Raw genomic sequence first — 26,061 nt, 5'->3', positions numbered from 1 at the left:
GTCACCGACAGAGGAGTACAATTTACATTACACCAAATGAAGGAATATTTGAAAAACAATTACCTTCAATGTAAAAGAACAACTTAACCTTATTGCCCGCAAAGGAATGGTGGAAAGTATGAACAGTATTTTAAAAGGAACCATCTAAATGGCAATTGTAAGTAACATGAACATAAGAAAATGTGTCAATGGCATGGTACAGGCACATTGCACTACAATCAATAACACTAACAGCTCCTCTCAATTCAAACTCATGAGCAGACATAAGCCACAGGTTCACACCATAGTGGAGAGAGACTGTGGTCAAAGGAACATAAGTGAAACAAAATCAATACTGGAAAAAATAGATACATAAAACAAATGAGAAATCCTACAATGACCGGAAAGAAACAAAAAAGCTATTTTAAACAAGCATTTGCAATGCAATAGGTCTCGCATTTACGAGGGTTTCAGCAATTGGCATTGTAAATGACAATGCATTTTATTTATGTTTTGGTTTTTAAAACAGATAAAAGGCATTGTCATTTACAATGCCAACAGCTTAAACTCTCGCAAATGCTAGACCTATTGCATTGCAAATGCTTGCTATTTTAAAGCTGTAAGTACATAGAAGCAACTAGGAAAATCGATTTGGGGTTTGACCAGAGGATGAGCCAGCTGATTGCGTGGACATGTTACTGCAGAACTTTCAATCAACAAGCTAAAAAGACCATCCAACATTGAGAAGTAAAAGAACTGTTTTTTTATGGAGTGATGCATTTCTAACACTCACTGAAAATAGGCAATGTAGAATGTAGATGTGCTTGATGTATGTGGACGGTTTTGAAATATATCGTGACATTATTTATTGAATGACTCCATTAACCATAAGAGTCAGCGCAGCATTTCACGTATGGAGAGGAGAAAAATAATCTGATCTAATTAAATAACTGTACTCATTCATTAAAACTTCGCTTGCAAAGAGACAAGTCCGTTTGTGGGTTGGGATGCAAGGCGGCAAGGTGTTTCATTTAATTTTAACGCTCACTGCTGCAACGTGCAGTGGTCTGCAAGTAAAATACATAACAGAGCATGGCTTTCCTTTCAAGCTCTTTTCGACTTCATTTATATCCCTTCATGCCTCCTCAAATACAAACATGCTAAACTATGCTGTTACCATATTTCTGTTTGGAAACTGCCTGAGAAAAGAAGAAATTAAGTTGCCCGGTGGTTTAAAATGTGCGTTTGTCAGACGTATTTACACATGGGCGTGATGTCAGAAAGTTAGTATTCATGGGTGTGCAGACCACAGTGTGTCGCCGAGTGTGAATTTATGCATATTTAATCTGGGGGACGCCTTTCTTTTAGGGATATATAGTCATTCATTTCCAGCAGAGAGTAGTGACTTCAGAACAAGACTATGTTTATCATCGGCAACTTCTTTGTTACTTTAAAGAAAATGGCTCAGATAGCATTTGTTTTCCCAAGTTAGCCTGGGGGCTTTACACTACACATGCGTGGAACTGGATAAAGGAACTACCCTTAATTGATTCGAAAGGGAGTCTAAGCAACTCAAACATGTCATATGTTTGTGAGAAGCTACTGACTGTTCTATGTTAAAGTTATCTCCTTTTGTTTCAGTGAGGGGGGTCAAAGGTTGTTGCAAAGATGTTTTGGGTGGACTGAATAAAAATCTGTTTGAAATGTTCCTAGGAATAAAAAAAAGTTACAGGACTGCAGCGAGAACCCCGTCGTCTACTCTGCAAATTGCCTGTTATTAGATGAACGGATGAAACACGAGAGCTTAATGACAAAATGGTTACAGCAGAACGGGAGGAGGGGTTAACATGGCAAGCAGCGACGGGTGGTGGTGTGCGTAGGACTCCCAACGGGGAGATTAAACAAAGCACGACACGAGCTGTACTGAAAAGACGCCCTAATGGTAAAACGCCATACAAATGGTTGTAATCTGTAATATTTACAAGTGCAGATTGCATTAGGTTGCCGTTGTGAAACAAGCAGGAAGTGGGATAAGGGAGGGGGTGGCAAATGGTGTGCACTTTCGCGGCCGCTTTGATGTTCTCAGTGGCCGCGCGGCTCACTGAGAACATCAAAGCGGCCGCGAAATGATCAGGCAGGCTGCCAAATGGTGCACGCGCCCGGCGCACATGCACTGTAGTTGGTGGCCTGAAAGCACTCGTTTGCACTTCCAAATCCCCGTTTACAAAAGCTCTTGTGAGAGCAGCGCTAAAGCGCTGGCTCAGGCGAGACCTAAAAAGGGATATGGTCACAGTAAAACTACAAGAATTACAGAGACATGGGCTAAACAAATATGAACCACCTAAAACAATCCATGTCACGGGTCATGGATGGAGCTGGATGGTGAAGGGAGGTGGGATGTACCTCAGGTGTTGGAGTACAAAGAGAAAGGCTGAAACACTGAAATAAATGAGATGTTAGAAAGCTGAGCCATTTCACACCACAGCGATGACTGCATTCCACACAATGCACCTTTAAGGCAACGGAATGGAGAAGAAACCAATGCAGAGTCAAATTCAAATGTACCCAACAGTGAAAAACACAAGAGACCCAGTCGTGAATGGAATCCGCATCAACATAAAGGGAGGACTACCTATACCATAAACCACTGCCGCTATCCTTTCCTGCTTTGTGGGTAGAGCCTGGGCACTGCATGCGCTGCTCTGCGAGGCATGCTGTGTTCAGGTAGGTACTTGAAGCCCCACCCACTCTCTGCCCATATTTTTCATTGGCTTGTGTCATTGTCCACTGTAAACTGTGGCTTGTTGGTTAAAAGGCTTAGTAGACCCTCCGTAGTACCGCCTTGTCTAATTTTGTAACCTCCCATGGCGACGCCCCCTGTTTCTAGTGTTGTTACTCAGTAGGTTTTAATTACAGCCTCCGAACACTAAGTTCTCAAATAGCTTGACACGCTTTCTCCTAACACTTTTTTTTTATTTTCATTACAGGACCGTATTTGCAATGCAATAGGTCTCGCATTTACTAGTTTAAGCGGGTGGCATTGTAAATGGCAATGCCTCTTATTTATCTGTTTTAAAAACAACACATAAATAAAAGGCATTGTCATTTACAATGCCAATAGCTCAAACTCTCATAAATGCGAGACCTATTGCATTGCAAGTGCTTGTTTTGTGGTGTCAAAAGGTGTGAGTGTCGAGGTGTACTCTGTTTTCAAGGCGTGTGCCACATCACTCTGTAACGTTTTATTGCTCATCAAATGTTGGAGGTGAAGTGGCGGGCGAAGTGTGAGGGCAGCAAAGGAAGCCTCAGCTCCACCGCATCGTCAATCTCCTTGAATGTAACTACTTAACTTTAAGGCAATAAAGCATGGTTCGTCTGCCGTTTCCTTTGGTGCGTTTCGACAGCTTTTCCTTTAGTTTTAAGGATTTGGGTTAATTCAGTAGGTCTGCTTCGTCTGTCTGGGTCATCAGCATTTCGTCACTAAACATCTGGGTATTGTTCGGCTGTTTCTTCTTGGAGTGTTCTTTGGGGCTATGGGACCCACCTTGCTGGGCTCACAATCACCGATGCATGAACTTGTCATATAGGGTGCAAGACAGAAACTATACATTACTGTAGATTAGAATAGCCTCTTGTGAGGTGGCACTGGGGAAAAATAAAATCATTGGCATGCTGTTCGGGAAATGTTTTTGGTTAAATGCCGCATTAGGTAAGCTGTTAAATTGCATGGGAGACGTATTTGTATGCAGCGTCGAAACATGCTTTGTGTAGGTATCAAGGAAAATAATCTTTGTAACACAGCGCGCAAGGTAACATTCAAGAGGGAGGCGTAAATTTATTCACATTCTTACAGTGAAATTAAAGAATCCCTGTCAGAAAAAAAGGGCAAGTCATTCGCGACTCTGCATTTTTGAACTTGTCACGTGCTCGCCCTCCCAGCCTGAGAGAACCCTGGATGCCAGGGATAGCCTTGAACTTTTAGTGTGAGATGGGCGGGAGTGTTAGGAATTCTGCATGCAGCCAATTGCTGACCGCCGTTTAAGCAGGGGGAGGAGTCATGCTGCATCTAAGGGAGGGGAGTGCTCTGTTGATATACAAAGGGGAAGGCGTACGAAACAGTCTCGAGCACGATGCTTTCTCTTATTATTGTTGTCAATGGAGTAGACTGACGCAACCTGCTGGCTCTGCCCTGCCTTTTCTCTGACGTACTCCGCCAACTACCCGCCCCGTTTTCCCTTTTAGTGAAAGGACAGCCCCGGCTTGCGGTTGTTCTACAGCAGCCGGCAGAAGGGCGAGATCTTATGCTAGTGCTGAGCGCTTTCCTGCATTTAAACCGGCCGAAATTTTTCTTTTTTTTATTTACCTCGGTTTTTAATATCGGTGCTCGTTTTATTTATTTAAATTCTTATTCTTCATTGGTGTGTATTATTTTATCGTCTTTACGGTACGCTTTATTTTTTTAGTAGTCGCTGCTGTTATCTATTTATATAGAACTACACCGAATGCACCGACGGATTTGAAAAGATAAATTGCGGTCATAAGAAACTGAGGTGAGTCGAACGTTGAAGCATGTGGTTGTTGGAATCTATTTTTATATGCTGGTATACGTGTTAAGCTAAAGAGGTGTATGAATGATTTATGCGGTTGGCTGGACACTGGAATGTGGAATTTTCTATTGATTGGGTGCAATAAAAAGTAGAGAATACCCTTTACCCGCTGCGTTGGTGCGCTATACATTAGTCGGGCACCTGTGTAGCGTGGACGCCTCCGCCCTTGTGTCTGATGCTCTCTGCGCCCGATGATACCTTGCGGGTGTATAGACTGTCCCTATGTCTCGCTGTCCACAACCGTCTACTCAGTCACCTGTGCATAACCGTGCCTTGTGGCGGCACCCTGTATGCTGTATCCCTCTGCATGGACCACCCTCGCGTAGCGCCCTCGGGTCTTTCCCCCACGCCGTGCCCTTTGGCCCGCTTGGCGAGCTAACTTCAGCCGGCAGAGGTGCGGGAGGAGGAGGCGGCGCGGGGGAGATGCCTCAATGCGGAGCAGAATTGCATCAGACGCTTCCTCGGAAGCTGCCTGAAGCAGGGGATGAGGGAGTGGCCCGCGTACCGGCAGCCGGGCAGCCAGCCGTTGGCTCCTTGCAGCCACGTCGTGTGCCCAGATATCGGACGGGGTACTGAAGCCCGCATATTAACATAAGCCAACACTTGAAACATGGCGCAGGCCTCATGTTGCTACTGCTTAGATGTAAATGAACAGTACTGCGAGTGTATAAGGGCCTCCCTTATAAGCTGTGAATATTTCATTTTGGAGTACCGCATATCTATTTACATTTACAGGGTGATTTCACAATGTTGTTATCGTTTTCCAGCCCCTTTGTTTTCAATTATTTTAGTAGAGAGGCCTTCAGGTTTTTCCCCACCGAGTTTTATTGGTCGAGGAAAGGCTCAATATACTGCATTGAAAGAAACGAGTGGCGTTCTAGATACGGCCGATCAGAAGACTAAATTACTTATTTTTAGTGGAATTTACATTAATTTTGTATAACGTTATATTACCTTACACGAGTTGTCAGTCGGTGCCTATCTAAATGTAAGCGAAGACTATATCCATAATTTTAAAAGGTTGTATGGCCATTAGCTCACAGGACAGAGATACAAAGGGTTATAGAATGCTCTCCATTTTTTAATAAGCTCTTTACATGCAATATTTGGAAGGCAGTGTCTGTATGTAAAAAAAAAAAAAGGAAGAAAATTCCCGCTAGAGGTCTCCTGTACAGCGCTGACACATTTCCAGTTATTGTTGGGCGCGCAGAGGGGAGGTGTGGGCGCTAAGGCGCACGCGCAGTGCGGCTGACTGGCTGGTACTTTTCCGCTTGGTAATTTTCCACTCGCCAGCCTGCTGTGGGAGAGGCGGGGCAGGGGGGCTGACTCACGTGCTCGCTGCGCGAATCCACTGCAGTACCCGACGTCACCATGTCTTCCCCCGCTCTACGCAGGCGCTGTGGACCAGTGACAGCAACATCAGCATCTAGGAGCCCGAGCATCCTCCGAAGCCATGCCCCGGGAGGAGATGAGCCGCTTCAGCACTGTGCCCACCCGGGACGAGGACGAATGTAGCAGCAACAGCTCCAATAACGACTACAGCGGACAGTATGCCCCCGAGATCGCCCTCAAGAGGTCAGTTATTCCCAGACTATCTTAATAAGATTAGGAGAAGGCCAATTCTCATATGAATTGTCAGAGTAAAGGGTAAGAGACGATTAGTAATGTTATGTATTGATATGCCCCAGTATATCAATTTATATGTGAAAATGCAATTTCAAAACGATTAGAATAATAATAGTTCTAGTAACAGGGGATAGAAGGTCTTCACGAGAGTAACTCATCTTGGTCATAATATCATTAGTGCTCCAAATACAATATGAATAAAATTGCAAGAATAATTATAAGATGGAAGGTAAAACAGTTAAAAATTGGTAAAGCAGTACTGAAGATAGCGAAAATTATGCTGATATGGGCAGAAAAAAAGACGAATAGGCAGCATTAGTCCTTATGCAGGGTGGGTGAGGCCCTAGCTCTTGTTCAGAAAGTATTTTGTATAGCCAATGTAATTCTTCAGGGCGTGGATGCTTGCGTTCGGCCTGTTTGTAAACGCTCTCCACTGTGCTAGGGAAACTAAAACCCTACTCCACTTTCACCCTGGGCCTTACTTACATTGTGGTCAGCTATATCATCTGGAAGTAGAAGCTGACTCCAGCTAGGCGCTAGACTGCTTATTAGGGGCAATTTAGTTGTCATACAGGAAGTACGGCTGAAGAAAACATCGGGGGGGGGGGGGCATGCTTGGGCAAGAGGTGCGTCGTCTTCTGTCATTAACGTGCAAGTGCGTAATCACTTACTGAAAGGGTGGTAATTAGTTAGGCCCAGAAAAATGAAGACCAACGGTGGTAAACCCAAAGTGTTCTTTTCGGTAACACATTTGCTTTCTCCCTCTGTTCAGCAGTAGGTACGAAGAAATGGATGAAGAGAATGAGAACTTTTTATTTGAAAATAACATGATGAAAAAGAAGTACGAAACCGAATATGTAAGTATACAAAGAAGTGTTCTTCTATAACGTTTAGAACTCCCGTTTGACTTCTCCCTGTGACTCACCGTTTTATCCCTGTGCGCAGCGTCCGGGCACCACTTCCTTCGGAATGTCGGTGTTCAACCTCAGCAACGCCATTGTGGGCAGCGGTATCCTGGGGCTCTCCTACGCCATGGCCAACACGGGGATCGCGCTCTTCATGTAAGTAGCCATTGCTGGATGTTGTCAGTGCAGGGGTTCTTCCTGGCATTCATGCTTAAGTGTATGTGTCAAATTTGGTACCAGATGGTTCCGCGGGCAGGCCTACAACCAGGGCCTTCTTTTTGCTCCGGCCCTGGGTGGCAATATTCAGAGAGGCGCCCAGAGCTGTCTGCATTAAGGCACTGCAAATAGCTCACTTGACTCCAGGGATTCGGTCTGACGTGCTTTTAGTCGTTTGTTAACACCCCATGTGCCCTGCTTGTTCCTTCTCACCCCGTGCTGGCACGCGCGAATACCCACCCGACAAATCGCTTGTTGCAGTGTGAAAGAGCTGGGTGATTATGGGGAAGGTGCCAAGTTGTTTTGTGCAGAGGGACACTCCTGCTTTGATGTAGTCAGGAGCTGACCTGTAAACACAAAAGTGACCCCCCCCCCCCCCCTCATTTTATTCACAAGCAGCAGCGATGGCGCCAAATGTCTTTCTGCCCAGGGCGCCATCGTAGCAAAGCCCGGCTGTGCCTACAGCCAGAGCTAGAAGTGAAGCCGCTCAGTAGTGCCATCAGTACTGTAAGGACTTTCGAAAGCGCAGGGTGCTGGTTTCCAGCAGGAGCGGGTCCAAACTTTATAGCAACAGAGGCAGAATAGAAACCTCTTGAGGAGATTGACTTTTCATAGCAAAGAAGACAGAAGGAATATATGCAGCAACGGCAAGGAAGAACGTGGGCTCATACGACTGTCTGGGTGGGTGGACCGTCTACACCGGTGGCAAGAGGCAGGGATTAGACTGCTTGGGATGTCTGTATTTCAGTAGCTGGTCATATTAGATCAGCAGTAAAGGAGACCGCGCCCATTTCCACGTCTTTTCTAAATATTCCTCACACTTTTGTTTTTTAGGGTCCTTTTAGTGTTCGTCGCAATATTTTCGTTGTATTCAATTCATCTTCTTTTAAAGACGGCAAATGAAGGAGGTATGTATTTTAATTTTGTTTAATTTGTTCAGCATGCATATATAGTTTTAATTCACAGTTTTTTTTATAGCCCTACCTTAATGTTCCATTTGTTTAATAATTCTAGGGTCCTTGTTATATGAACAGCTGGGTCTGAAGGCGTTTGGCTTACCTGGAAAACTCGCTGCTTCGGTATCCATCACAATGCAGAACATTGGTGGTGAGGATTTAATTTTTACATCTTCTCTTAAGACACCAGTATACAATGAACACCATTTTTATGAGAACGGGGCTGCTTCCACTTAACTGAGGCCTCGGTTAATGCACGCCTGCCATAATGACAGCACAGGTATTTGCTGTTGGGCTTGAAGGAACATTGCGCCCTCGTGGCCTTTCATTTCCCTCTGGTACCACATTTCAAGTTGGCCAAGGAACCACGAGGCTGATTACGATAGCGGAACGATTGGCGATCGTTCTGCCATCACATTGAGAATTACTCACCGCCATATTAGGATGGCTGTGGGTATCATGGCGGACGCAAAGTCCGTCTGCCGCTTTTCCGCCAGTGGCAATCGCACCGATTGCCTGGCGGGCAGAGCACGGCCACTAATATGGTGGTGGTGCCTAGTAGGCACCGTCCGCCATATTAGCAGGCACCGTCTGCCATATTAGGATTGTGTGGCCAAGCGCCTTTCCATGGCGGCAATGCCGCCATGGAAAGGCTTGCAGGGATTGGGTTTGGGGGCCCGTTGCGGGTCCCCCTTGTTGGGGGGGTGTAGCTGCACTGGGGGGCACCTCATTTCCATGTACAAGGTGGCAGGCACCGAGAGGTGCCATCCACGTTGTGCATGGAAATGCACTACATGCGTTTCATCAACACCTTTGGTGGTGCTGCAGCCAGCAGCACCCTCTGCAATTTTAAAACGCTGGATGCGGCCGCCACCGTGGCGGTCGCATCCTGATTGGGAGTGCGGGACCGCCGCCTTACAGGCGGGCCGACCCGTTACCTCTAGGATGACGACCGGACTAAAGTCTGCCCGCCATCCTAATGACCCCTCGCATTCCAATTTAACGCAGTCCCGTTTGATCCTAAGGGCATTTTCTAGCTCTGTCGGACCACATTTACAGGTCAGTGGGCCTACATCTTCAGTTGACCATAGGGCTACATTTTCGTTTGCCATAGTCCATTTTATTGTGAGGACACATTTCCAGTTGGCCAAAAGAACGTTTACATTAGTCTGTAAATCGGTCTATCTTTCACTTAATATTTCATTTATTTAATGAGTTTTTTTTTTTAACAGCAATGTCAAGTTACCTGTACATTGTGAAATATGAATTGCCGCTGGTGATCAAGGAGTTAATGGGAGATAAAGGGATTAGCGGGTGAGTACCATAACTTGTAAGCATGTTCATCAAGGTTTGATAAGCAGTTAATAAAACGTGAGAGTTGTGGTCCATACGCCTGCAGGGGATGTTGTGAAAAAAGCTTGTTTACTGAGGGTTTGGTCTCGCATCCGTTATGAGTGTGAATGGTAAATAATGTCAAGAGGGGAATGGACTTTCCATAGTTAATGAGTAACTTGTGTGCAAGCGGAAACAGGATTTGCTCTCTCCTGCGAGGTCTTGGGTTGTATAACCTGATATGGTTAGTAAACAAAGAATAGAATGGATAGCCGTTGTTAAGCAACGGGGAAGAGAAGCGTGTTTGTAATTGTTATTCGTGTGTAAGCCTGGCAGTCCTCGGAGTTTGATTGGCTTTGCAGGTATTCTAGCAACCTCTGACATAAAAAAAACAAGCATTTACAATGCAATAGGTCTCGCAATGACATTGTTTTGTGCTATTCACATTGAAAATGTTTTTTTTTTTTTTTTTTGCCCTTCATGAAGCATTAATCAAGTAATGGCATTGTAAATGACAGTCTTTTACCCCCGTTGACCCCTGCATACAGACATACATAGAAACTGCACTGCAAACGGGCACACATGCATGCACACGCTGAGAAACACACGCACCCCGTGAGACAGACACACTAATACTTAAAGACACCAATGGTAGGGATGGAGTCAGCCGCGGTCGGTAGTAGGAGTAACTAAAGGGCGGTGACGTGGGGAGGGGGAGGGGCAGGGTGGTGGGTAGTAAACTATGGATTACGGAGGTTTACAGGTAAGTTAACATATAAATTAATAAAACAAATTTCGTTGCGTGCACAGCATCGCATTTGGGGATGCAGTGCACGCAACAAAATTTGTTTTATTAATTTATATGTTAACTTACCTGTAACCCAGCGTAATCCATAGTTTACTACCCCCCACCCTGCCCCTCCCCACGTCACCACCCTGCAGTTACTCCTACTACCGACCGCGGCTGGATGGAGTAACGTTGGTGCAGCAGGGTAAAAGGGGGTAAGAAGCCCATTAAGCCCCAATCATTACTACCCAACTCGAGATGAAGGAGGTAATTTCCCCTTGAATTAGGGTCCCGTGGCCCTCTTGCTACACAAGCCATGTAAATTTAGAGCAAGCTTCCACATCTAGTCCTCAACCTACCGACTACCGACAAACAGATGTTGGTTAAGGAATACATGTTTCACATGCGCCATTCACTGTACCTCCACGAGCACTATGTGTTCACTGTGTGCTTTTTCGTGGATGTTGCTTCTACGCTCTTAGTCCCCAACCCACCGACTAGCGAGAAACAGATGTTGGTTAAGGAATACTTGTTTCACATGTGGCATTCACTGTACCTCCACGAGCACTATGCGTTCACAGCGTGCTTTTTCGTGGATGCTGCTTCTACGGTCTTAGTCCTCAACCCACCTATTTGGTTATGCTTTAAAAAAAATAACTGCAACTATTAACCTGGTGAGGCATTGTTATATGTTACCATACCAACATTCAAAGAATACAAGCACATTCGAAGAGCCGTGTCACAGGACCACATTAGGAAGCCTCCAACACTATGTATCAAAATTAAGTGAAGGAAGTGTTACATGCCTCCACAACCAGTCCGGAAACGCCCCACCCCGTTACAATAGCTGGTGGCACGGTCTACAGCTTCAAAGCGAGCACTCGGTTCAAACGCCCCAAAGAGATCGGCCCAGCCGCGGCCCGTGGAGGGAGTTCCGTGGGGCGGTAAGGCGGGGGTGGGGCAGGGTGGGGGGTTCTAAAAATCGGAATATGGATAATTGCAGGTAAGTAAACAATTAATTAAACAAAACAAATTCCTTGGGGGGGGCTGCATCGCAAAATGCGATGCAGCGCCCGCTGCGAAATTCGTTTTATTTATTTAATTGTTTACTTACCTGCAATTATCCATATTCCGGTTTTTAGAACCCCCCACCCTGCCCCTCCCCCGCCCCGCGCCGCCTTACCGCCCCACGGAACTCCCTCCACGGGCCGCGGCTGGATCGGCCCATGATCCGTCACGTTAGCAGCGTGAACTGCTTAAGGGGAAGGGAGTGATCCGCTTGAGCGTCCGATGGTCTCAGAGCGTAGCTGGAACTGAAGCGGGTGACATGTTAGCCCAAAAAAAAAAGACCACCCTTCGGAAACATGACCCGTGATTACACGCCTACTAATATAAGAAAGATCGCCACGACAGCCGGAAACCAAGCCATCCAGTCCAGAGAGGCCGTAGGAAAAGGCCAAAGGGAGGCAACCTAATGTCCTAATTTCCAATGGCAGACCACCGTTTACCATAAACGGTGACGCCAGCCAATGGAAATGAGGGTCGGGGCTTCAAGCCCTCTTCTGAAAGTCCTCACTTACAAAATCTCTCGCGGAGGCGGAGCAGCGCTTTGCGCTGAAACACACACGAGACCTAAAAAGTGAGCCATGCAATGTAATCGGCTGCAGGCACCTTTGTACCATTTTTCTTTGCTCAAGCCCTTGTTACCTCGCCTCCAACACAGAACATTCCTAGCTGTGAGGATTTTTCTCAGGCGTCACGGACCAACTTCTTCACACTGAACACGTCATTTGTGTTTTTCAGTTTCATGTTTCAAATCAAAGGTGGCCATTCGCAATTCGCTGGTGTTAAATAGTTTTGTCCTTGGCACCAAGCAACTCTTAACACAGCACCAAATATTGAAAGATACACAGCTGCATTCTGGGCGGGTGTGCCAGGTGATAGATAATCTGTAGGTTAGCCCTCACCAATTCTAGCCTGCTCACTGTGATTGCATTGTGAGCCTTCCTCGGGACTTAGATCAAAATCTATTACTCTCATACCTACCTAAAGAACACCGGTCATTTCCACCAATCAGACTGAAAGTCTGTTTTCCTCACAGGCCTCTGACTGCTCATTTCTAGAATGTAGCTTTTGCTTAGAAGGTGATATTGGGCTGGGACTGTCTCGCAAAGAGGCCACAGTCCCCATGGGTCCAAGGGTAGCTTCGCCTTCTTGAGGGAAATGAACAAGCTACCCGATTTTCACATTCTTTAGACATTTGTGACTTTTATTAGTAATACAGTAGCGTTTTGTTGCATTCTTAACACAACAATGCTCTTTCGGAAAATACTATTATTCCAGCTTTCCGTGCAATTGAGTTTCGCCTGCAAATTGTCGTAGCAAGTCGAAACCATGGTTAGCTGAATATCTAAAAAGGCAACGTTGTTTAAAATGAAATAATGCTCATGTAATACACTCGTTTCCCTTGTGGACTGCCATTCTTCTCTTCCTTCTGTAGAGGATCTGTCCTACTAATTGACAAATGGGTTTCAGTTGTACCCAGGACTTTATATTAGTTTTGCACTTGGCTGTATTCTTACTTATGGTATAATTGAGTTGATATATTTGATGCAAGGCCAGAGGAATTATGTGGTAGGCGAGGGGCATATGTGGCAGGGTTCACTAAATTATGTGGCAAGAAAAAACAAATGCGGCATAATGCGACATTTTTTTGATAGTATGTTTTCACAATCTTGTCATTTTTACACTTTTGAACAGTGGGCATATGTTGCACCTAATTGGTACCAACTTAGCAGCTGGATAGCACAATAAGCTGCAAAAAAATTACTAGTCTAACTTTGCAAACAGCCTTCCACTGCGCTGCAAAGCATACTGCTGGTTTTTTATTAATTTTTTAACTGGTTGAGTTAGATCCAAATTATTTTTTGCTAAAAAAAATCTGCATATGGATATATGTGGCAAAACCATAATTGGACAAAAAACGCCGCAGCTGCACAATCGCATATTTGATGTGGCCCAGATTTTGTTATCAACGTTTGTAGATTTATTTCTGAAATTACTGTTGCATTGTATCTTATTTTGTTCTGGGTGCCTTTTTCTTTTTTGGGTATTTCCGTTCAGTAATGTATGGTTGTTATGTTTTGTTGAAAATGGTTGGTAGAGATTTGTTAAATGTCTAGTTAAGTAGTAGTTCGTGTTGGTTAATGTGAAAGTAAAATCAGTTTGATCCTGCTCACGCTCTTTTGTATTGTATTACGTGCATGGGTAAATGTGCAAAGGATCTCTTGATTTAGTTGTGCTGGGTGGTTTGTTTTTCATAGCCCGGAAAATGCAAATCATTTTCTAGACATGATTGTTAACCTAGTATGATGAAGTGTTGTGTCAGTTCAAATCAGTCTTTTTTTCTGATTGGTTTCAAGAAGTGTGTTAGTTTTTGTACAGGGTGTGAACAGTTGGTAGTCTGTTGCCAACTAAATTGTTGTGGTGAAGTGTTGTCGAATGATGGTCTCTGGTGAGTCTATGTACTGTTAATTTGGCTAAAGGCGAATTTCAAGTGTAGTTGAAAAGCTGTTGCATAGCTAGTATTGTACAGTACAAGGTGACAGTGGGTGGTTGATGGCTACATGGCATGATTTTATTAAAGCATGTCTTTTTGAGTAGTAAATGGTTGGATTTGTAGTTTGTCTTGGATATGGGTGATGTTTGTGCATAGTGAGTGGCTAGTGCTGACAAATCTTTAGGTATCTGGGTGGTTGTTTAGGATGCAGGAGCAGAAGAGGCATGTGGGGGGAGGCGGGGGAGTTATACCACTGGTGAAAGAGAAAGCAAATGGACCTTGTGAATTGACCCTGCTGTATAAAACTATTCATGTTTCCCACTTCCGGAAAGTACTTGCATTACTACGGTAATATGGGGCTTTCATCTCCCGTTAAATGTATTTTTAAATTCAATCGTTGTCATTGAATCTGTTTTGATATTTAATGTGAAGACTCGAGTAAAGATGGTCTTTATGTCATTGTAGGGAGTGGTATCTCAATGGTGATATCCTCGTGGTGGTGGTGTCTGTACTACTCATCCTTCCCCTGTCGCTGTTGAAGAACCTGGGTAAGATACATTGCACTCCTAATCTTCAAATTCATGTTGTATGTGCCAAGCTTTTATTGGTTTTGCACAGTAAATTGTTGGTAAATTGTCCGCTCCATGTCTTGATAGTATTGGTAGTTTAATGTGGTGTGGCAATGGAGAGGAAATGTCCTGTGTTTTACTACCATGTTGCTCTGTGCAAAGAAACTACTTTGAGATACTCCAGTGGGAATTTCAGTAACTGAAGGACATGCACAGCAAACTAGTATGTTTTAAGGCAGAGCAACACTTCAGGTCTAGATTTCTGGACTTCAGATTTACAAAGTAGGCCAAATCTGATCACCAGTGTAAATCGTGGCTTGTGGTTTGCTTTTGCCATGTTAGTCGGAATCAAAAGCCTTTCCTTCAAGATTTGTTTGTCAGAATTATTTTCATCTGAAACACTGGTTTTTGCTTTTTCTCTTTTACAGGATACTTGGGTTACACCAGTGGTTTGTCCCTGATGTGTATGGTCTTCTTTCTCATTGTGGTATGTATACATTTGTTTCAAACTCGTTCAGAGAAATACAAATTGAAGTCAAAGCTTTAAGAGTTCACTTCTTTTAAAAAGGACTATGGAATGAATAACACTGGCACATTCTGCAGCTCCATTGTTTTACTTGCCGTAGGTATAGTCAAAACCAAAGTCAATTCATTAGCACTTATTTTATTTTTAAAATAAACCTGCAAAAAAGCCAGTTAGTAGTAAAATGCCCCCTTCCAGCCAATGAAAGCTATAGTGTTCCTTCTGAGTAGTTTCCCCCCTTTCTCTACAGCTTTGAAAGTTTGATGTTAATGTAAGTGTCAGCATGAATATTTATTTGTTTTTGTGTTGTTCTAGGTCATATACAAGAAATTTCAGATTCCCTGCCCGCTTGAAGACCATGACCTGAACACAACTGTAAATCACTCCTTGGCTGTCTTAGCATCTACATATGCTCCGCTTCATGACATAGCTGATAATCTCACGAGTGATGATGACATGTGCAAGCCAAAATATTTTGTGTGGAATTCCCAGGTAACTATCTACATATGTAATTTTGTTTAAACCAACTAAAGGAGCCTGTGGCTTTGTTTGTGCAATTGAGGACCTGACTGAGGCATGTCCAGCCTGTTGTCCCACACTTGTTGAACTGGGCTACCACTAACTGCATGTGACCCTCCAAATAGCCTATAAACATAGCATCTGCCTGTAGGAACGTGTTTTTCCAGACTTGTCTAATGTTTACGTATCATAATTCTTTTCAGACTGTCTATGCTGTTCCCATCTTGACGTTTTCTTTTGTTTGTCACCCCGCTGTTCTTCCTATTTACGAAGAGCTCAAAGGGTAAGTTGCATCACTAGCATGACATGTTTCTTGTTCAATGTATTCAGTAAGGCATGCATGATAATAATTAAAAGGGACTGCGCCATCAGATCCATTTCCCGTACACAACCTGCTTTGTACTCTTAAGTCTTTTTCCAACAAGACCTCTATATTTCACTCGGTATCTAACAGTCAGGAGAAATAAAAAGAGAAAAGGGAGCAAAGGCAAATAACCCGCTGGAGGCCATTCCATGCTGCTGCTGGGTTAAAGTGCAACAAGGCTCTCCAAATAATTTGATTGACAATCCTAGTTGTCCACCATGTTGACTTGTTCTCAACAGAACCTACTGCTAATGCCTGGCCTTCATTCAAGGCCTCTAGTATTCCCTCACCAGAAAAGATTTTCGGAATGTCCCGTCATAATAAATGAATTCACAGTATGAAACCCCCAACCTTCCTTTTCAGTGCTTCAAGATGAAATGTTGTGTCTCCATCTAATGTGCATCGCCATCACCGCGTTTCTATCCCTGCCCCCATTTGTTGATTGAACATGGAGTCCAGCTCCTTGCTTTTTCTTCAGTATTATTCCAGCATATCTCAGTAATCGTGCACGATACATGAGTAAGTGCAACTAGTTGGAAATCTGCGGCACTAACTGGAGGCCTTGTGGCCATCCGTGTAATGAAATAACACGTCGCTGCTCTGTTTCACTGGATACAGCCTTCTCTTCACCCCCCCCCCCCCCCCAATCCCCACAACCCCGGCCAGGTTTCCCACTGCATGCAGCCCTCGCACTCCTTTCAATCTTTTGTGATATTTCCCATGCATCAGGTCTCTTGGCATTATACAATTGTGTAAATATTTCTGTGTGCTCATTTATAATTTGTCCCCCATTTTCACCTCAACAGACGCAGCCGCCAAAGAATGATGAATGTGTCCAATGTTTCCTTCTTTGCAATGTTTGTGATGTACCTCTTGGCTGCTCTGTTTGGATACCTCACTTTCTATGGTAAGAAGTTCATCGTTTTTCTCATTTTGTTCTCCTAGGAGCTAGTTTCTAAAAAGGGACTACTATGTGCTGTTAGTCAAAGTGTCTGTACTGCAAAGCAGATGCCCGTGAACATTCATATGGTTGAATACAGTATTTTTGTAGATTACTTTCTTGGTTTCCATTTGTTTAGTAATTTTAGAAAGCTCTGTTGATCATCTGGGCGATGGAAGGCACAGCATTAGCTTAGCTCTCCTCAGCTGCAGTCCGGTTGGGGTAGTGGGAAGAGCTTCTGCATGATGGACAGCTGCCACTTGGCCTTCTTGACCACAATTTAACTTGGTATAAATGTCTATTCCCTGTCCACTAGATGTCGCCCTCTGAACAGTTAAACCTAGATAATGCGATTTGTGGTAGAATAGGTGAATTGGCGCATATTTTATTGCCTAGCCATAGTCAGAGCTACTTCTGAAATGTGAACTTGACCCCTTGCACTTATGGAAGTCTCAGCCTCGAACCATAGGCCGAAGAGACAGCTTCTTCCCAAACCCCCTTATTTCTTTCACCCTCAGGTGAAGCATCATATGGTCTAAAATGTGTGCTTTTTCATCTTACGTACCTCACGGTATCTATAGATCCACGGCATTTAAGTCTCCCTTTTTCATGTTTTGTAGGAAACGTTGAACCTGAACTGCTTCATACGTTTTCTCGCGTCAAAGATACTGGTGTGGTTCTACTCGTCGTCCGCCTGGCAGTCCTTGTTGCTGTTACGCTAACTGTGCCTGTTGTCATATTCCCGGTGAGTCTTCCTTAAACTCTCAATCTAGTTGCCCAAATATCGATGTGAATTGATTCCATTCTTCATTAGCAAAGAGTTTGAAGTGAAACAAATAGCCTGCCCCAAAAGTTTCAATAGTCTGTAAATTCTTTGCAACGTGGTTGGCAGTGTCTTAATGCCAAGTATGTGCTTATAATTCCTATTGACAGTACGATTTGAGGAGAAAGGTAAGTGAAGTGAAGTATTGCTGGAGTGCGAATGTTTGAGGAGAAACTCTTTGTCCTGGAGCCCGTTGCTTCCCCCAAGGAGTCCACTTACCTTTGAAAGGCAACAAATGTGAGCATGGTGCAGTGAAATTTGACTGAGGCGGCTGTTCGCGAGCCTGGACCACAGTGGGTCCGCTCTAGTTATTTCCCTGCATCATTCTGTTGAGTCCTCTTGAGCGGGGGTGGCAGGTTCTATGTGGAAATACTTCAATTGGACAGGCGCGACTCTCCAATGAAGTTTCCCTTTTGAACTAATGTTAAGTCGGAGATCTGTTTGGATCTAGAAACCAAGATCATTTCATGACGTTGTCGGGAAGAAATTGCTGGGTGAGGTCACTATTAGGGTGACGGGGGGGAAAAAGCTGCATGCTGTTTCTTCATCCTTAGTATGGCCACAGTTGTATTATGGTTCAGTCTGCATACATGATAAAGCTTCGGAAAGATCATATGCCACATTACTAGTTTTGTGGGCCTCCTTGCAAAATACTTGGGTAATTGAGCGCGTGCGTCATCTTGAAGAGCTCTGAACTGTAGATCAACCAGTCTTCCATTTGCATTGCAGATCCGAAGTTCCATCAACCAGCTCCTGTGTGCAGATAAAGAGTTTAGCTGGCTTCGCCATATTGTCATCACAGTCCTCCTCTTGGCCTTCACCAACACTCTGGTCATCTTTGTTCCAACCATTCGAGATATTTTTGGTTTTATTGGTAAGTCTAGCTTCTAAGTGGTCAGAGTCCCATAAGTTAACCATTAGCAGTCTTAAGTTGTAGTTTTGTTGCATTAACTGTGGTGGTTTGCGGGGGTGTCTTTACTTTTACCAGGTTTGGTTTACCATAAGGGAGCAAACAGTTGCAGATTTTCGTTTGCTTCAGCGTTATTTATCATGTTGGTGGGCAGTGCTGATTGAATCCATCCTCTGTGAGACAATGTGCTATTACCCAACCTTGCACAGGACCTGTTCTGGCCCAGAATGTGGTCTGTGCTAGTCGGGGTGGGAGACAATTGTGCCACATGTCCATATAAAATGTAGCTTTTAAAAATAGTCATTTAGTGATAGGCATGCTTAAATGGATCTGTATGTTGAACTTTCTCCTTTTTTGATTTTTACAGGGGCCTCTGCTGCTGCAATGCTGATCTTCATCCTTCCGTCTGCTTTCTACATCAAGCTTGTGAAGAAGGAGCCAATGAAGTCTGTGCAGAAGATTGGGGTATGTGCATTCAAAACTATAGGTTTCACAGCAGCATTAACTGTATGTTCTATCGGGGGCTTCGTGTCTTTCCCTCTTGTGATCTAGAAAGTAAATCCGTATTTGTGAGGGGCAGATACATAGATCGATACATTTACATAGTGCCCCTCTGACTCCTAATACTCACTTCTTTTTCTGGCTGCTGCTCTGGTATGGGCATTCCAAATTGTTGGCTTGCATTGAGTGCTAAATGGATGGAGTGGAAGAAGAGCCTGGGGTGGGGGAGCTAGTATTTGCTAATTCTGGCTGTCGAGGGGTTAGCATGGTGCCTTCTAAAGGTAACATTTTTGGTGGGGGTTAGTGGTTGGAATTCAGTGCCCGTAAAAGGTCATGACTGAACGGGAAAATTCCTCTCCACCCACTTGCCTGGTATTCTCAGAAATTCTACATATACTTTCAAGTAATAGAATGTTATTTTTGAGCTGAAAAAATAGTGCGCTACTGGAACATTAGAGTTGTGACCTGAACTTTTGTTTCTGGAGAAATTATCAGAATACCAACCTTTAAAAAAAAAAAAAAAAAGCTGGGATATTACCATATCCTGTCTCACTATAATTGTGCTGGCACATGGATGACATGACATTTTAGTTCTATTTCCTTTGATACATTTAAATTCAAATGAAACGAGAGAGTGGCTGAACAAATTACATTTCGGTATATTTTATTTTGTGCCCAACTTTTAAAGTTTTAGCTACTTAATGGCTGCTTATTTTGACCTCCACATATTCATAGTGGAAGGGATTCCTGCGTAGTGTTTTAGTTAGCCTATTTTTCTAGATTATAGTTCGTTGTCTGGATATATTTGCCCTTTTGTGTGTACTTACAAGTACTATAAGTCATCCGGACCATGAAAGATTCCGAGCCAGAAGACTTTCCTTTTCTTCTGAGAATAGGACAAGCACTCTTTTGCCTTGTGTATCTTTCTTGCCACAGGCTTGCCTTTCACACGCACTTTGGCTTGGCTGCTGTACATTACTTGGAATGCATAATACTTTTCATTAATTTGTTTCTAATTTCAGAGGCCCCACAATAATTTAATTTGACAAACCTATTGTGACTGCCTGTCTGACTTTAGGCGGCCACTTCAGCCGGCCTGCTCTGTATGAGAGCAGCGGTCTCTTGTCATTGTTGAAGCACATGTCTGCCTGCTGACTCCCTCTTCCTTTCTTCTAGGCCACCGTGTTCCTGATTAGCGGAATCTTTGTCATGTCTGGCAGCATGGCCTTGATCATCCTGGACTGGACCAAGAATGCCATGTCTACCGAAGGCCACTAACCTTAGCGGCTGTCGCGGACTGGGCACTTGACCGTGGACGAGTGACTCGCTCTGAAATCCTCTCCGGGGGGAGGGGGTGAAACCTTCATCAGTGCTTCTTGCAGCATCACTTCCTGGAACTTGCAGATGCTTTGACTTTAGCTGCTCGATGTAGAATTGAACTCTATGGAATAGTTCTACGTGGGAACACGGACATTGTTCACTTCAAACCTGCAAAGGGAAGTGTTCATTTATTCCATTCCAGAGAATGGACGCAACACGACTTTTATTATGCCACAAGTTTGGCTTTTGTCATTAACTGTTACTTGGATGTTATAATAATGTTATTACTTGAATGTGCCTAAAGCATTGATGTGAGTAATAGATGTTCCACGGCAAAGTGTTGAACTGATCGATGAAAAAAGCGACACTTTATCATTTTTTTGTACCAAAAATATATTTATCAGCCTCAATCATTTTGAGGGCAATTAATTTTTATACTGTGCTGGTATGGCAGTCACATTTCTCTATATGTAAAACTTGTAAGACAACGTGTTTTAAATGATTGCATTTTAAACACGCACAGTAAGAAAAAAAACTAATACTTTTGAACCAGCTAGTTTTGGAATTGCAAATTGTATTGTACTTGCCAGTTGAAACAAAACACTGTAATGCTCCCTTAGATCAACCCGTGTTTTTAAAAATATAATGAAAAATTGAAGTATAGGTATTGTAGAATGGGGTTGATGTACACTGGCCAAGTTTGAACAATATTTGAGATTAGAACACTTTTTTTTCTTTTAGCCAGGTAATCCCATAATGTTGGCACTGTTTTATGTAAGTTGGTGTGCTTGGACAAAATGGGATGCAGAATGCAGTCACAGCATCTGCAAACATAGGCTGCTGAGCTTGTTTACTGTTTCTCAACAGCCTTTCTGCCATGAGACAATCTATAAATCAACGGACTATAGATTGGGTTTACAGTCCTATCGTGGCTGACGGCAGTTCTGCTAAAACAGCTTACAGTATTTCTCTGCACCACAGTGGATGCTGAATTACTCGACATTTGTATTTATTGCTGCTGTCTTGGCACAGAGCCTGAAATATGTTTGTGCCAGACACTCTGCAGTCATGTCACTGCGCACTTAGTAAAAGTTTACAAGCCGCGTCATGCAAACTAGTTTGTGAGGCAAAAAGAAATGAAAATAAATAACCTGAAGTTAACCTAGTCGATGCAATTCCATCTAGTTTCTGTAAACTGTCCTAGAGGAGGTGCACCCAGATGCAGTGTGTGTGTGATGCAGTTTCAGCCTTGCTTGTATCAGATTCTTGACCGGGCAGACGAGGACCATGTTCTGTAAGTCACTTGTATAGTTCTAAACCATTTGAGCCTCTGCAGTGGTGCATGAGTCTGCCAATCAAACCTATGAAACAGTGCCTCCTTGCATGTGGTGTTATGTCCCATGTGGTGGCTATTGCACAGCCTAATTAATTTTCAGATAATCTACATTGTGCTAAATTGCTTTCACATTTTTCGGAATTTACTAAACATGCAGTTTCCACCGTGGATTATTTTTTCCGCCGACGTTTACTTGCAAAGTGTGCTCTTTATTAACCTCAATCAGTGACGTGTACCTCCAAGGCCTCCTTCCTCAAAGTAAACAACACTGCTGGACAGCTGAAGAAAAATGTGATGGACACCCAATACGGTCCCGAATTGGGTGTTGTGCTGATTTTATAACAATTGTCCAAATTAAGATTACGTTTTTTTTTCTAAGTTTACATGAATTGTGAAATGTCAACGCCTTGTTATATCCTATATTTTGCGTGCGAAGACCTTTGATCCAGTCTGAATATGTCTGGTGTGTACCCGAACTAGAAACCGCACCCAAGATTACAGGTCTCAGTATTCAACCACTGTCCACCACCGCCTCTTGCAAATGGTCTTCCATGGGCATCTCATACTTATGTTATTTATGGAACATGACACTGTTTGCCAATATTTTTCAATATTTATGATGTATGTATGTAAATCTGATATGTATATATTGTAAATAACGGAGTTGGGCTTACTAACTGCATATGTGTATATATCTGTCCATTATTTCAGTCCGCTGTTTATAATGCACAGCTGTACGGAATCTTTAAAATTGTAATTCCATCGAGGTCACCCTGATGTTCAGTAGCATCCTTTGAGGGTTTTTTTGTTGAAATTTTGAGTGCAGAATTGTGGCAGAAAAAAGAACAATTGAGCCCACGTTAAATGGGCTCCTTTAGTAAAATAAAATGAAATGGGTAAGCTACTATAGTAGTAGCAGGCATATGCCCAGCCTGAAATCGACCACTTTGGTTGATTATATGCATGCCTACTGTATATATTTTGCCACAGTAAAGCCCTTAGTTGATCAAACTTCTGTCCTTTTGGGCTCTCCTTCCACTTTAAAAAAAAAATATTGAGCAGAATTCCAACAGGTCCAGCTTCTGTGATATAATGTACTTGTATATATGACTATGTTTGTAAATATGTACATATAGTTGGAAGCCAACAAATTCATTAGAATTGTTGGCCAAATCGTTCACAGTTTCAATGAAACATACTTTGTTCTTGTAACTCAACTGAAATAAATGCATAGATAATCCAAGAATCCTTGTGTGTGTTTATTTATTAAATGAATAGTTGTTGTTAACCTTTGGAGTAGTTTACCCCTGGTGGGTTATCCTCTGTGAAAAGGCTTGGGTTGGTGGCAGTGAAAAGGCCCGGGTTAGAGGCTGTGAAAAGGCTTTTGGTAGACCTGACAGGCACAGTGGTGTCTCCAAATGAATGCTAGAATCTATAGCTCCTGCAGTCCTAAAGGCATGCTGGTTTTCTCTCGCCCCACACTGCCCCATTAAATATATTTTTGTCTCTCAAAATACAAGGCCAGAGTGCATACTGAGTTGCTGAAGATGACTGCTTCAGTTTCCCTACACATCTACATTTGCAAGTTCCAATTAAATGTTAATCCAGATCCACTGGAAGTAGGCCACCATTTCTGTTGAGTATTAAAGTTTTTAAAAAACGTGTAAATTGGGGCTGTAGAGACTGTTTTTTTTTTTTACGTACATCCTCTGGTTAACTTGCTACGTGGAGCAAGTTTTCTTAGGGTGGGACGGATGATTAGGTGTTATTTTATCGTTGCCCATTAGCTTGGCAAATTTAGTTAGTGAGAACCTGGATTTCCCCAGCATGGTTATTCAATGTTCAGCTGCACATTTTCTGAGGTTGAGGAACCGTGCACTGACGTAACTCGTGTTTTACCATGCCTTCCATGTATGTGGGTTAAAAAAAAAAGTACAGCTTATTTCCAGAGTAAATTATTTTCAGTAGTCTTCTTAATTTACTTCACCGCGGCTGTAGTGTGGACTATCGTGAAAGGAATATTGAGTGGCCACAATATTGTGACCATAATATTGAAAGCTAAAATCTCAGCAGGAAATGCACAGAGAGGGGTTCACTCCAGATCCACGTCTTCAAGGTTCGTTGGTATGGATTTGAGTACAGAAAATCTGCACTTGCTGTCAATATTCTGGTCATGACATTGACTGCTCGATCTCCCTTGTGCGATATTCCACACCCTTTGCCTCAATGAGCGCATAAACCTGGGTGTGTTTGCTGTTAAGGGAACCTATGGTCCTTTCCTTCTGTTTACTGTCTGTGAGAATAGGAACATTTCTCTTGATCCAGATGGAACCTGAAAAAATTTCAGATTTTAAAGTTCGTGAAAACTCTCGCTTCTTGGGCAGGAAGTGCTTAAGAAGCTAACTACAAAAAAATAAAAAAGCAGCCCTAACGTGCTTATGTTCATAATGGTGGACCCAGGCCTTTGTTCATTTGGCTCAGTCCTGTACTGGTACATCTAAACCTCTTCTCCCTGGGTGTGTACGTGGCCATTACCTGCACCGTATGCCCACTACCGTTCTCCTTTGTCCTGTTCTCCAGTGGATCTATTAAGACTTTAGCCTGTATATCTATTGAGACTTTTGCCTCAAGTCTCATAAGAAACTGTCAGGCTCCTACATGGCGTGCTCTAGCCTGCTGAGGGACCTATACCCAGAAAGCAACAGCAGCCTTAAAGGAGGCATGTACCACTTGACCACCTAGGATATTTCCTTAGTGATCACCTCTGTTCTCAACAGGCTTGCCCATCTCTCCCACCAGGTTTGCCAAGGCGGACGTGATGGCCAAGATACATTCCTGTCAAGTTTGTGGTCATAGGGGACCTTTTCATAATCTGGCTAGAGATGGATTTGGCAACTGGCTGGATTTATGTACTGCCTTCCAACTTTTAGCTTTGCTATCTGATTGTAGAGTCTGGTTCTTATCAGTCCTCTTCAACCGAGTGTACCTGCTCCTGGCCAGACAAGAAATTCAGTGGCCTCGTAGTGTATATTAGATGCCTTGACAGGTGGGTCGCTACGATGCAGTACCCCTTGGTGTTTTTCAGTGACCCTTTTTTAGTTGCGAAGTACATTTCGGTGCTGCCTATCTCAAAAGTGGGCTTGCACAGGGCTAACTGCCATAACCCCCGCACTGCGCCCAACCGGTGGAACTTATTCTCTAGCCCCCAGCCCCACTGGCATCCCAAGAAACTCAGCCAACAAGGATGGTAATTGTTGTGGTCGTTGTTGGCCGCAGATTTTATTATGGTTACACAAACTGGTTATCCGTCACATTGGGGTTATTTGCGAACTGCCATGTCTTCGGTCACAAAGCCTTGTCCACATTGCATTAGCAGCTCCTAGTGTGGTACGTCCAGTTCGTAAATGCCCCCCAACCAGTTCTGTTAGTCCTATTTTGTCCTGTTACCACTGGGACCACCATTTGGTTGGTCACCCACGCCCTTTGCGTGTAGGGAGGGGTAGCTTCTCTCCCGGAGTTAGGCCCCCAACTCGCTACCTTTTGTGCTCTGCCGACAGGCCGAGTCTGGGCCGCGAGCACCCTCTCCGTTTGCTACCCTCCTCCTTGGCTTGGCCACCTCACCCTGCCGTGCGGCATCCCAAGGTAAGAGGGCCTTCTACACACCGCCCTGTCGGTGTGTCTCCTTAGCCAACCATTGTACAGTTTTTCCGCCAACGCTCGTGTTGCTGTCCAGCACTGCAACACTGCTGCTTCGTAGGTGTGGGTGGGTGGGTTCTGAAAATTCTTCCTGGTGTGCCGCTCTCCCTGCTCCACGAAGGTAGGAGCTACCTGGGAGAGCGGCTGCTTATATCCCCCCCACGTTTCCCGCCGTCCGTGCAACGCACCCCCATTGGGGGGTTCGTACCTCGCTTCGCCCCCCCATTGGACGAGGTGGGGGGGGTTTGTCGCCACTACGATGGCCCGGGGGCTCCCACCTGCCGCTTCTGGTCGCCGTCGGCGCCCAGAACCGGTTTCTCCCCACCTTTGGCGCGGCGTGGGTTATGGCGCCGGCCCCTGAGCCTCTCTCCCCCTTCGGGGGAGCCAGGCAGCCTCTGCAATAACCCCCGCACTGCGCCCAACCGGTGGAACTTATTCTCTGGCCCCCAGCCCAACTGGCATCCCAAGAAACTCAGCCAACAAGGATGGTAATTGTTGTGGTCGTTGTTGGCCGCTGATTTTATTATGGTTACACACAAACTGGTTATCCGTCACATTGGGGTTATTTGCGAACTGCCATGTCTTCGGTCACA

The 26,061-nt window shown here is 44.1% G+C and overlaps 1 protein-coding gene across 2 annotated transcripts; it reads left to right on the top strand.

Annotated features, from left to right (window-relative positions):
• The first annotated feature begins 4,239 nt into the window (after positions 1-4,239).
• Positions 4,240-23,015, top strand: SLC38A2 (solute carrier family 38 member 2). 2 transcript variants are annotated; one of them, XM_085653367.1, is made up of 16 exons: positions 4,240-4,529; positions 5,981-6,161; positions 6,988-7,069; positions 7,158-7,273; positions 8,168-8,241; positions 8,348-8,440; positions 9,522-9,603; positions 14,433-14,515; positions 14,965-15,023; positions 15,375-15,551; positions 15,782-15,861; positions 16,749-16,849; positions 17,503-17,627; positions 18,435-18,579; positions 18,983-19,080; positions 20,293-23,015. In XM_085653367.1, exons 2-16 carry the CDS (start codon positions 6,040-6,042, stop codon positions 20,392-20,394), a joined length of 1,539 nt encoding a protein of 512 aa, XP_085509493.1. In that variant the 5' UTR covers positions 4,240-4,529; positions 5,981-6,039; the 3' UTR covers positions 20,395-23,015. The 2 variants fall into 2 exon arrangements, with proteins under 2 accessions (XP_085509493.1, XP_085509492.1); XM_085653366.1 differs by having other exon boundaries at positions 6,985-7,069.
• The last annotated feature ends 3,046 nt before the right edge of the window (positions 23,016-26,061 follow it).

The sequence above is a fragment of the Triturus cristatus genome, chromosome 4_1 (genome assembly GCF_964204655.1).
Source record: "Triturus cristatus chromosome 4_1, aTriCri1.1, whole genome shotgun sequence".
Classification (NCBI taxonomy): domain Eukaryota; kingdom Metazoa; phylum Chordata; class Amphibia; order Caudata; family Salamandridae; genus Triturus; species Triturus cristatus.
The sequence above is the reverse complement of the archived record's forward strand: the minus strand, read 5'-3'. Positions and strand labels throughout refer to the sequence as shown.